Consider the following 11,926-nt stretch of genomic DNA (forward strand, 5'->3'; position numbering starts at 1 on the left):
CTGATGGCAGCAATATTAGTAAACAAATATTTATTTAATATTTATTATTAAATAAATATTAGTAAACAGTATTAAAACAGTAATAAAAGTAGTCTATTATTGATCAATTATTAGTATTGAAAAGTACACCAGTGGTGTTTTTCTCCATCAAGCCGAAAGATGTCGCTGTTTAAAAAGACAAGGAAACGTCACGTGTGACGTAGAGGTGAAAGGTCAGAGCGTCGTCCTGCACACACGGGAGAATGACAACATTACGAGCTTTCACGTGCGATGATCTGTTTAAATTCAACAATATGTGAGTTACACAATTAATTACAACTTATATATTAGCGCTGAAAATAGTAACTTTACTGTAACTGTAATGAATGTATCTGATGATAATATACCATTGTTTCAGTACCACGGTATTACTGTCAGCCACCTTCACTGTACTATGGTATCGCCACAGTTGTTAGATGTTAATTCAGATATTCAGCAGTCGATATAAATAATGCAGTACAGTAACCGTAAGTAAGTACTATGTTTTTGAAGATGTATCAATGAGCATGTATTTATATGGGACTTGTTCAGTAAACATGGTACTTTTTGTTAGCATACTACGTTTCATCATTCATTTCTACACTCACCCGGCGATTTCAATCAATCTCTTTGTCCTTATAGTTGTGGTACGTTTTGAACAGTAAGATTTTTTTATGTATTTTAGAGAAGCCTGTTTTGCTCACCAAGCCTGGATTTGTTTGATCTAATGTACAGCAAAAGCAGTGACATTGTGAAATATGTTTACTATGTATAGTAGCTTTCTGTTTGAATATAGGTTAAAATATAATTTATTCCTGTGATCAAAGCTGATTTTTTTAACATCATTACTCCAGTCTTCAGTGTCACATGATCCTTCAGAAATCATTCTAATATCCTCATTTGCTGTTCAAGAAACTTTTATTATTTGTATTACTATTATTATAATCAATATTTAAAAAGGTTGAGTAGATTTATTCAGGATTCTTTGATGAATAGAAAGATCCAAAGATCAGCATTTATTTGAAATAAAAAGCTTTTGTAACATTATACACTATATTATTTAAAAGCTTGGAGTCGGTATTTAATTTAAGTTGATCAAAGTTTATAATGTTACAGAATTTCTATTTCAGATAAATGCTGAACTTTCTATTCCTCAAAGAAACCTGAAAGAATTCTACTCCGCTGATTTCAACATAATAATAACAAATGTTTTTTGAGAAGCAAATCAAAATATTAGAATGATTTCTGAAGGATCATGTGACACTGAAGACTAGAGTAATGATGCTGAAAATTCAGCTTTGAAATCAGAGGAATACATTACATTTTAAAATATATTCAAATAGAAAACAGCCATTTTGAATAGTAAAAATATTTCGCAACAGTACTGCTTTTGCTATAGTTTGGATCAAATAAATGCAGGCTTAGTGAGCAGAAGAGACTTCTTAAAAAAACAAAAAAAACAACAACATTAAAAATCTTGAAAGTACTGATGTAATCATAGCCATAATCATCTGGATTTAAAATCCTAAATATCAAACACGTTTGATATGATCGGGAGGTGCTAGATTCGATGGGGTTGTTTCTATATGCTGCCCATTATATATGAAATTGTGCTCATATTTACATTCATTTATGTTTGTTTTTGTCCCACAGTAATCTGGACCCCCTGACAGAAACCGTATCCTTTAAAACACATCTCAACATGACCAAATATTAACCAGAAATCTGTCACTAGTCACATCAATAGAGTTGTTTTTCTGTTAATTATTCAAATATTTCAGCTTTTTCCTTAACTTCCAATAATTGTACAGTATGGAATCCCCTTCTATCTTCAGTATTTGGCTCACTGGCCAGAGTACTTCATAGTAGCAGAGGCTCCAGGCGGTGAACTGATGGGCTACAGTAAGTCAAATGGTCTTTTTCTAAACTCTATCACATTGTAGTTGAGAGTGCATATAAAGAGTGAATATTCAGACATTATTTACTCACCTTTATGTAGTTACAAATCCATGTGACTGACCGACTTCTGTGGAATACAGTCCAGCTGGTTAAATGGCTCAGTAATAAGAGGGACTAATGATGTCATCTGAAAAGAAAAGTAATTTCAGAGGCAAAACATATTGTAACACTTTGATGCAAGATAGATTTTAGTTTAGTTAAGCATGAATCATTCCACAAGACTTGCAACATTAAAAACAGGAACAAGGATCAATTTTGATTTCATGTAAACTTTAGTATTTCTAACCTGCTGGTCAATTATCATCCTGTAGTCATGGGAAAGGCAGAGGGGTCCGTCGCTAGAGAGGAGTGGCACGGGCACGTCACCGCTCTCTCTGTGGCACCGGAGTTCAGACGGCTGGGTCTGGCTGCCAAACTCATGGAGATGTTAGAGGAGATCTCAGAAAGGTAGCATCCCACATCTGCTAAAAAAAAAATGCATGTAAAAATAAAAGCAGGCAGAACAGTATAAACCGAAATCATATCATATAAATATTTGTATTGGCCACAATATCCGTGTATCTAGGCTTTAAGTTGTTTTGTGTTTCTCTTTTATTTAGGAAGGGTGGATTCTTTGTGGATCTCTTTGTGCGAGTTTCCAATCAAGTGGCTGTGAATATGTACAAACAGCTCGGCTACAGCGTGTACAGAACCGTTATAGAGTATTACTCTGCCAGTAACGGTGAACCGGATGAAGATGCATATGGTGGGTTATTCACTTATTACACCACCGTTCAAATGTTTAGGGGTTGTTTGATATTAGTTTTAAATAAGTTGATATTTTTATTTAGCAAGGATGCATCAAAAGTAACAGTACATTTATGTTATCAAATATTTTTATTCCAAATAAATGCTGTTCTTTTGAACTTTCTATTCATTAAAGAACCCTAAAAATAAAATGCATCACAAGTTCCACAAAAATATGAAGCATTGATGATTATCAGAAATGTTTCTTGAGCAGCAAATCAGCATATTAGAATGATTTCTGAGATGATGATGCTGGAAATTCAGCTTTGCATCACAGGAATAAATCACATTTTTAAAAACATTAACATAGAAACTATCATTTTAAATTGTAATAATATTTCACAAAATTAGTTTTTACTGTATTTCCGATCTAATAAATGCAACCTTGATGAGCAAAAGAGACCTCTTACTGACCCCAAACTTTTATCACTACATCAAATTCAGGTTAATTAGTGTTTTTAAGGCAAAGCATCACAAATATTATTGCTCGTATTTAGGGTTAGGGGTTTTAATAAACCCCTAACCTTAAATATTGAATTTCAGAACTTGTCCTGCAACATTTGTGCTGCTTGTTAACTTTACCAAGCAATTAGACTTACATTTTTCACCTGGCAAACAATGAAATGGACCAAAAAAAAAACAAAAAAATGACCAGCACAGTAAAATCTAGACAGAATTTTAACATCACAGTAAATACTTCTGCAAGCTAAACGTGCGTTTCTTTAAAAAATGTACACATTTTATTTGACCATTCTTTCGTTTGACAGATATGAGGAAGGCATTATCAAGAGACACAGAGAAGAAATCCATAATCCCGTTACCACATCCAGTCCGCCCAGAAGACATTGAATAACACTAACGTGGCTCTCTGAAATCTACAACATCCAGCTGAGAAAACAGACATTTGCTTTTGAAATGTCAGAGAGCCACTGCTTTGAATTGTTTTCTACTTGGGTCAATAAAGCTGAAACTAAAGGACTTCAGAACTGCAGTTTCATGAAATAAAAAGGTTAAAGCAAACACCTGGTGCATTTGTCTTTTTAAATAAATGTAAAACATTCTTGTGCATGTTTATAAGTAATTAGTGCACTAAATACAGTAATGGTTGGGGTCATTGACCATTTCTGCTGGAATATTTTTGCCTCTGATTTTCGCAAAGCCTGCCAACAAAGACAAGGAACACCTTCCTGTAAATATGTATCAGAACATCCATGCACAGCTTTAGTCAGTAAGCAAATTCAATAAACGAAGACTAGTTTCCCTCTGCATTCTTACTGTATCAGAAAAATGTGTGTTTGCTCAATCATCATAAACATGAAAATTGTGCAAACATTTGCAATATGATTCCCTCTGATTCTTCAACTACAATGTAAGTGACGATTGGTTTGGGGGACGCCATATTGAATGACAGCTAGTGATGGGCACATTTGGTTCACACCTTTATTTTGTTACAAAAGGAAAAAGACAGAAAGAAAGAAACCGAGACAAATAACGTGTAAAGTTCCACCACACCGGGTCAGTGATTTTCTGTGTCTGCTTTTGTTTCTTCCGTCTTGTCTTTGTCATCTTCACGGTCGCCACCATCACTCTCGCTGTCACTGCTGCTACGGCTCTCGTCATCATCGTCACGATCGTCATACTCTTTTTCAGGCTGTTCTCTGCTGGCCGCAGGTCCCTGCTCCTCTGATTCTGAGCTATCCTGTGCTTCATTTCCTTGAGGGACCTGCTGTCCTCCTTCTTCTTCTTCTTCTTCATCCTCCTCTTTCTCATCCTCCTGCTGCAGTTTCTTCCACATCTTGGCCATGGCCAGCAGTTTGAGGTTGGGCTGGTTGGCAGCGTCCTCTGGGAAGATGTAGTCGTAATATTCCTCCCAGCCTGCATCCGACTGATGAACAAAAGACAACGTGTTAGGGATGACTATAGTTGATAGGGATGTGAATGTTTGGGTAGACATTGCATCAATTTTTTTGCCAATTCAAAAGTATTTGATTCTAATTAAGACTCTATTCGATTTAGATTAATGATCTTTTATTTCTAAGTTCATTACTAGGATAATGTAAATGCTTTCCTAATGTGTCTTAGGTATAAAAAAAAAAAAAAGAAGCTCTTTAAAACTCTTTATTCCAAGCACTTTAAATTCAGTGCAAATACAAACTACTTAACAGTGTGCAAAGTGTCAAATAAATATTTTTAAGTTAAACACGCCTAGAAAAGCATTCCATATACAATTTCTTTTTTTTAAATGTATTTTTTCCATGACCTTTCTTGGTCTAGAAATAATTTTAAATGTGTCGGCGACATTATCAATAGTTTGTGCACATATGCAAGCAATATAATATAATATGTATATATTAAAAAATACTGAATGATTAATAACTGAACTTTAAGCTTTTTGAATTGATTCTTAAACAAATCAACCAATTCAAAAATCCATGTTATAAGGTTGATGCATGTGTATTGCCAGGATTTGTCATTTTGTCTCCAATAATTTTTTACCCTGGACATGGTGTTAAGTAGCACGGTTATATTTGTAGCAATAGCCAAAAATACACTGTATAGGTGCCAAAAATTATGATGATATTATGTAAAAAACAATATTCCATGAAGATATTTTGTAAATTTCCTACCGTAAATATCAATTTTATTTTTGATTAGTAATATGCAGCAACTTAATTTGGACAATGTTAAAGGTGGTTTTCTCAATATTTAGATTTAGGTTTTTTTGCACCCTCAAATATTGTCCTATTCTAACAAACCATACATTAATGGAGAGCTTATTTATTCAGATTTCAGATTCTCAATTTAAAAAAAAATACCTTTATGACCCATTTGTGCATGCAAATAATTAAATTTTTATCTATTTTAAAATACTGAATGATACTTTCCAAAATCACGACTGATGCAATTTTTAGCATTTTATATGGATTCTTGACCAAACAAACAATTCATGATCCAAAAATCTGTTTTAAGATTATTGCATATGTATTGGGAGGATTTCTAATCGATATAATGAGAAAATGAGTGTCAATGTCTCCAATAATTTGCACATGCAAGTAATTAAATATTTAAATATTCAATGATACTCTAAAAATTATAACCATTTTTAGAATTTGAAATAGATTCATCACCCGAAACAAACAATTCACATTTAAAAAAATAATGTTTCATTATTGATGCACATGTATCAACAGGATTTCTAATTGTTGCACTATGAAACAAGTGTCACTATGTCTCCGATAATTTGCACATGCAAGTAATTTAATGTTTCTATATTTAAAAATACTAAATGATTTCCATTTTTAACATTTTAAATAGATTCTTCCCAAAAAGATCATTGCATATGCATCGGATGAATTTGTAATTGATGCATTAAGAAAACATGTAAATCGTAACACTCCTACTGTGATGATCCGATGCAAGAAAAACAACACAACCCACAAACTCAGAACATTTCAAGAAACAGAACACAAGGAGGCATAAACTCACCCCATCCTCTGCTGTGATCTTTCTCCTCTTCTTCACCTTCTCCGGCAGGAGTTTCTGGACTCTCTCCTTGTTGGCGAATGATCCGAACTCGTCCTCAAAGTCTCTCCAGGACTCCAGGAGCATCAGACGTTCCTCCTTCTCCTCGCAGTTCTGCATGCCCTTATTGGCCTCCTCATAGATCTGTCTGCATCGCTGCATGCGGTCGTCGCTATCGATGGACATCTCAAACTGGGCATAGCTGATCCAGACCTACAATACAACCAGATTGGAATCATCAAATGACTCAGATATTCATTTCAAATCAGCGTGTTGCATTGCTGTCATTCTGATGGCTTACTTTGACATGTTGAGTACGCTGTAACAATCTCTTATAAAGACCTCGTGTGTTATCATATTCTTCTTGCTCGATCTCAAAGTCGATGTATGACTTCCACAGCACCTGATGTAAACAATACAGTGGAGAAACGTAAAATAACAGTCTGACATGTTTTTGAAATAGAGCCTTAGACAAAATAAAATAAATAAATAAATGCATTTGAGTATCATATTTGATACATCAGGCTTTTATGACTCATATAGTATGATATAGTGAAAATATGGAGGAAAAAAAACAAACTTGAACCAATTACTGTAAAAAGAAAAAAATGTGAAGTTCTGACCTCTGGCATGTCAAGCCGCGGTTGTCCAATGGCCAGTTCAAATATGGCTCTGGCCCGCTCTGTGTCTCCCAGGATGGTCTCCAGCTCTGCAAACTTGATCCATGTGGTGCAGTTTTCTGGACTGAACTCCAGATACTTCTCGTAGAGCTTCCTGCAGCGGTCAAACTCCCTCAGCTGGAGCTCCAGCTCGATGTAGCCTTTGAACAGTTTGTTTTTGGGACACTTTCCGATGCCGGTGCCCTGACAGAAGAGAGGTCAGAGGTCAAACTCTGCAATGTGTTGGAACACACTACCATTCAAAAGTTTGGGGTCGTTTTTAAAATGTTTTTAAGTCTTACAGAAAAAAAGAGTACTATTTAAAAAAAAAAAATTTTGTTTGAATATATTTTAAAATGTAATTTATTCCTGTGATGCGAAGCTGAATTATTTGATGCTGAATTTTCAGCCTCAAATAGTTTTCAGTGTCACATGATCCTTTCGAAATCAAAAGAATGCTAAGCTCCTCAATAAATATTTCTTCTTATTATTATCAATGTTGAAGAGTATTGTGTTATTTTGTGGAAGTACAGAAAAACAGCATTTATTTGAAATAGAAATATTTTGCAACATCAAAAATGTCTTTACTGTCACTTTAGATCAAATGAATGCGGCCTTGTTGAATGAATGCATTCAAGTATATAAATCTGTTCAAGAGGAAAACACTTACCAGGCCTCGTCTAGCATTCTGCAGGTTTTTTTGTCGGATTTCAAACTGCCCATATAAGAGCCAAATCTTGGCAAACGTAAACTGAGTATGAAAAAATATAGGCTGTAATTAGAAGTCAATTCATAAAATGTAAACATAAAAAAGGTATCTTCATGATGAGGTAAACCCTTTTGAGAATTTCAGATCTTTTATATTCAGCTGTTAAAATTGTTGAAAATTGTCCAAATGAGTGCAAAATTAACATTTTAAAGACTGGTTCACCACAAATGACACGTGGCTGTGTAAACAGTGTTTTTAACCACCATTAAGACTGATTTTTTACCTTTTTGTGTGGTATAAGCTCCAGACATGCCTGGTACACCTGCCTTGTTCTCTCAGGGTCCTAAACAAACCACGCAAAAACATATTACATCATACTCTGGCTTTGAATGTGTATATGTAATTTCAGAGCTTTACTGAGAGATGCAAAAGACTGCTGAATACTTCAGCTAACTGACGTCTATCATACCTTGACCTCCAGCTCCTCATAGAGAGCGTAGTTGATCCACAGATAGATGTAGCGTCTCCAGTGTCTCTTCTCTTGGATGGGGGGTATGTTGGCTATCGCTCTCTCGTACACTTCTCTAACCGTGTCTGCATCGGCATCACTCTCCACCAGCCGCAGGTAATCAAACCAGGCATCATAATTGTGTGGGTTTGCCTATACAGAGGAAAATTATGTTAATAAGAAGCGCACAAGCTTTGGATATGTCTAAAACTAAATGTATATTATTTTTAGTTTCATTTTATACAATTTACATTATATAACATTACTATTAATCATTATTATTTATATAATACATTTATTGTTAAATTAATTACCTTGACTTCCTCTTCATACTGAAACCGTCTTTTGCTGACAATCACGTCCTCGATTCCTCTCCTGTCTCCAAACCTCTTCTCAAACACGGTGTAGTTCTTAAACAGCTCCTGGGCCTGTTGCTTGGGGATTCGGTCTAAAGCGTATTTATAGATGACACGAACTCTCTCAAACTAAAACACACAAAGCAAACGGTCAGGTCTGAACAGGAAACATCAGAAGGGTCATCCAGTAAACATGAGACATGATCGCAGGAATTTATACCTCTTTCTGCTTCTCCTCAAATCTGGCAAAAGCCACGTAGAGACTCTCGTTGACATGTTCCTCGCCAAAAAACTCCACGGCTCTCTCAAACACTTTCCTCGCTCGAGCGACATAGCCATGTTTCTCTTCGAAGGTAGCGTACTTGATCCAGTTCTTTACTTCAGGATGGACCATCACAAGTGCTTTGCCATTAAGGATAACAACTAAATATTTTTATTTAACAGTCATTCATTCTTTTATGAGAATAATATAATAATGTAATATAACAAACCTTACTTATTATTTTATATATATTTTATGCATTTTAATTCAAATTTATTTGATTAACGCTTTTTAGAAATTCGTAAAGTTGATATTTATAATATCTTCATGCCTTCTGCATTTACCAAGTTAAAGCTGGATGATAATAGTTACATATTGCCACAATCCAAGCAATCAAACAGCTGATATTTGTCATATAGTATATATCGCTCTACACAAGTATACTATGTGTATGCAGTTGAAGCTGGACATATTTATATATCCAAGTTTATAAAACGAGTTGGGTGAAAATATAGATTCATTGTGCAATGAAATAAGGCAGTTGGGATTTGCTATATAATTTACATGTACTGTATGCATCCGGATGCAGCTGCTAAACAGACCATTTATGAAAAGATATAATTCTCATAGATGCTGCGGGCCTTGTCCACTTCCTTATAGCGCAGCTCAAAGTTGATGTACGAATGCCAGGCCTGTTCCTCCGGCTCCCACTCCATCCAGCGCTCAAACACCTGCCTGCAGCCGGCAATGTTTCCCAGCATCTCCTCCATATAGGTGTACTTGTACCTGGTTCATAAACCCACAAATAAAACAATGACTCAGGAGAAAAACACAGAGTATCTTTGTCTGAATGTCTGTAGCCTCATGAGGAGGAAGCGTACCAGAATTGATTGACACGGGGCAGGATGGTGATGGCTCGGTCCCAGATGTTGCGAGCGTGATTCACCTGCCGGCTCTTCATCTCCATCTCGGCATACTTCAGCCACAGCGTGATATTGCGGTGATCCACATCGAGCGCACGCTCGTAGATAGAGCGAGCTCTGAATACAATAAAAAAAAAAAAAAAAACTGTTAAAAGAAATCACTTTCAGTCTGCAATTCAGTCATTAGAAACTAAACTTAAAACTCACCTCTGGACCTCCTTCAGGCTCTCCTCCCATTGTGCGTATTTGATCCAGTTGCTGATGACAGTTCTGTTCTTTCTGATGTTGTCTTCAAACCCCTGAATTTGGAGATAAAGAATATTGGATACATACCAGAGCAATGCCATTTTTAGAGTATGGACCATAACAAATAATGTTTTTTATATGATATACCATGTTGCACAAGTTGCACCATTGTAAAGTCATGTTTTAATGACAATACACTGTTTTCTGTAAATGTGCCATGGTAATATAATATATTTAAAGAATGTATCATCATGGCAATACCATATTTTATGATATGTGCCTTGGTAATGTTTTTGTGGTACATAACATGACAATAGTAATACCATGTTTACTGGACATGTACTATGGCAATACCATGTTTTACATAAGGTAAAATGTTTCTTTATAGCATTTACCATGGTAGTACTTTTTAGGGGCACATACCACAATAAACACCCTGTTTTCTGGACATGCTATGGTAATGTTATGTTTTATGTAGATATACCATAGTAATATAATATTTTTAAGCCTGTACCAGTGCAATACCATGTTTTACAGTATGCCCATTGGTAATGCTTTTGGAGGCATGCACCAAGACAATATGTTTTACGGTCTTTCACTATGGTAATACCATGTCTTTGTGGGTAATACCATGTCTTTGTGGGATATACCACGAAAATGCCATGTTACCATGTTTTTTTTATGTATTATAGTAATACCATGTTTTACTATAAAAATGTTGGATAGATACCACAGCAATGCCATTTTTAGAGCATGGACCATAGCAAATTTATGTTTTTTTAATATGATTATACCATGTTTTTGGACACGTACTATGATTAAAAAAAAAAAAAAATCTGGAAAATACCATGTTTTATACACATGTATTATAGTAATATTATGTTTTTTGGACATGCACTATGTTAACACCATGCTTTCCAGAGCTATACCACGGTAATGTTTTAAAGTATATATATAATCGTGTATAAACACTGCACTGTATATATATGTTGCCTGTGGCACATCAAATAAAAAAAGTTTGCTTCATAACTGAGTAACTTTGAAACATTGACAGTTACTGAACTAAATCAAATCAAGAAAGAATCAAATTTAGCTGAATAATGACACTGTTGTCAAATGAAGTTCAAGTTGCTTCATAACTGACGAACATTAACACTGAACATTTTCCTGTGAAGCTGCTCTAAGACAATCTACATTTTATAAAATACTATATAAACAAATGTGATTTGAAAATATCATGCTTTCTCAGTGAATACTGTGTTTTATGGACATACATTATGGGAATACCATGGTACATGCAAGTAAACCCAGTACTGCCATTCGATACCATTATGCATTTTGCCAAACATATCGTGTAATATACAGATCATATAGCACTCATACCTTTCTCTTTCTCAGTTTATAGTCGTTGAGCTCTTCTGAATCAGTGATCTTCTGTTTGGGTGGAGGAGGCAGCAACTCTAGTTCCCTTTCTTTCGCCTCTCTGAGCAGCTGCTCGGCGGTGATCTGCACCTCTGCAGGTGCTTTATTCTTCACCTGAACACATAACACAAAATAAATAAAACAAAAACAGCGTTTAACTCAATTAACTACATTTATAAATACTATATAATGTGTTTTTACAGTGAGAAACAACCGCTGCACGTTTACATGCTAATGCTAACTCAAAAAACATTCGTTAATTTTTTACCTTCGCCACTTTCGGGATTCTCTGTTTACCCGCCGCGGTGGACGCCATGATTATTACGCTCCTGTCACTTTATTATAAGGCAACTTCACGTATTTCTTTACGTTTTTAAAACTTCGATAAGCCGCTGAAGCCTTAGCGACGTTTGAATGCGGTGTGTCGCGCGTCGCGTCTGCCGTGACGCACGGTAACCTTTGACTGAAGCTACGTCACGACGCCCCGTCACCATGGTTACAGGACGCTCACTCAGACGAACGTTTACGTGAAATGTACTTCTTTAAAAACAACTTT

At 35.4% G+C, this 11,926-nt stretch overlaps 2 protein-coding genes across 2 annotated transcripts; one reads left to right on the top strand and one right to left on the bottom strand.

Annotated features, from left to right (window-relative positions):
• The first annotated feature begins 169 nt into the window (after positions 1 to 169).
• Positions 170 to 3,783, top strand: naa20 (N-alpha-acetyltransferase 20, NatB catalytic subunit). The gene is made up of 6 exons (XM_073833062.1): positions 170 to 295; positions 1,672 to 1,696; positions 1,830 to 1,920; positions 2,289 to 2,424; positions 2,577 to 2,722; positions 3,531 to 3,783. The coding sequence occupies exons 1-6, from the start codon at positions 243 to 245 to the stop codon at positions 3,614 to 3,616; spliced, it is 537 nt and encodes a 178-aa protein (XP_073689163.1). The 5' UTR covers positions 170 to 242; the 3' UTR covers positions 3,617 to 3,783.
• Positions 3,784 to 4,189: 406 nt separating this feature from the next.
• Positions 4,190 to 11,797, bottom strand: crnkl1 (crooked neck pre-mRNA splicing factor 1). The gene is made up of 14 exons (XM_073833061.1): positions 11,639 to 11,797; positions 11,332 to 11,484; positions 9,910 to 10,001; positions 9,661 to 9,819; positions 9,399 to 9,565; positions 8,738 to 8,916; positions 8,476 to 8,646; positions 8,123 to 8,314; positions 7,937 to 7,996; positions 7,615 to 7,695; positions 6,909 to 7,148; positions 6,587 to 6,688; positions 6,250 to 6,498; positions 4,190 to 4,648 (listed from the first exon to the last, which is right to left on the bottom strand). Exons 1-14 carry the CDS (start codon positions 11,684 to 11,686, stop codon positions 4,280 to 4,282), a joined length of 2,262 nt encoding a protein of 753 aa, XP_073689162.1. The 5' UTR covers positions 11,687 to 11,797; the 3' UTR covers positions 4,190 to 4,279.
• Positions 11,798 to 11,926: the final 129 nt, after the last annotated feature.

This window comes from Garra rufa, unplaced genomic scaffold, assembly GCF_049309525.1.
Source record: "Garra rufa unplaced genomic scaffold, GarRuf1.0 hap1_unplaced_725, whole genome shotgun sequence".
NCBI classification, from domain to species: Eukaryota; Metazoa; Chordata; class Actinopteri; order Cypriniformes; family Cyprinidae; genus Garra; species Garra rufa.

Excerpts from the sequence above, each read along its gene's own strand:
- naa20 (XM_073833062.1), top strand. The coding sequence starts at position 243 with ATGACAACATTACGAGCTTTCACGTGCGATGATCTGTTTAAATTCAAC. Across the intron at positions 1,697-1,829 it reads TGGACCCCCTGACAGAAACC|TATGGAATCCCCTTCTATCT; the intron begins GTATCCTTTAAA and ends ATAATTGTACAG. Across the intron at positions 2,425-2,576 it reads TTAGAGGAGATCTCAGAAAG|GAAGGGTGGATTCTTTGTGG; the intron begins GTAGCATCCCAC and ends TCTTTTATTTAG.
- crnkl1 (XM_073833061.1), bottom strand. The coding sequence starts at position 11,686 with ATGGCGTCCACCGCGGCGGGTAAACAGAGAATCCCGAAAGTGGCGAAG. Across the intron at positions 8,647-8,737 it reads TTGAGGAGAAGCAGAAAGAG|TTTGAGAGAGTTCGTGTCAT; the intron begins GTATAAATTCCT and ends TGTGTGTTTTAG. Across the intron at positions 7,149-7,614 it reads AGAATGCTAGACGAGGCCTG|GGCACCGGCATCGGAAAGTG; the intron begins GTAAGTGTTTTC and ends CTCTTCTGTCAG.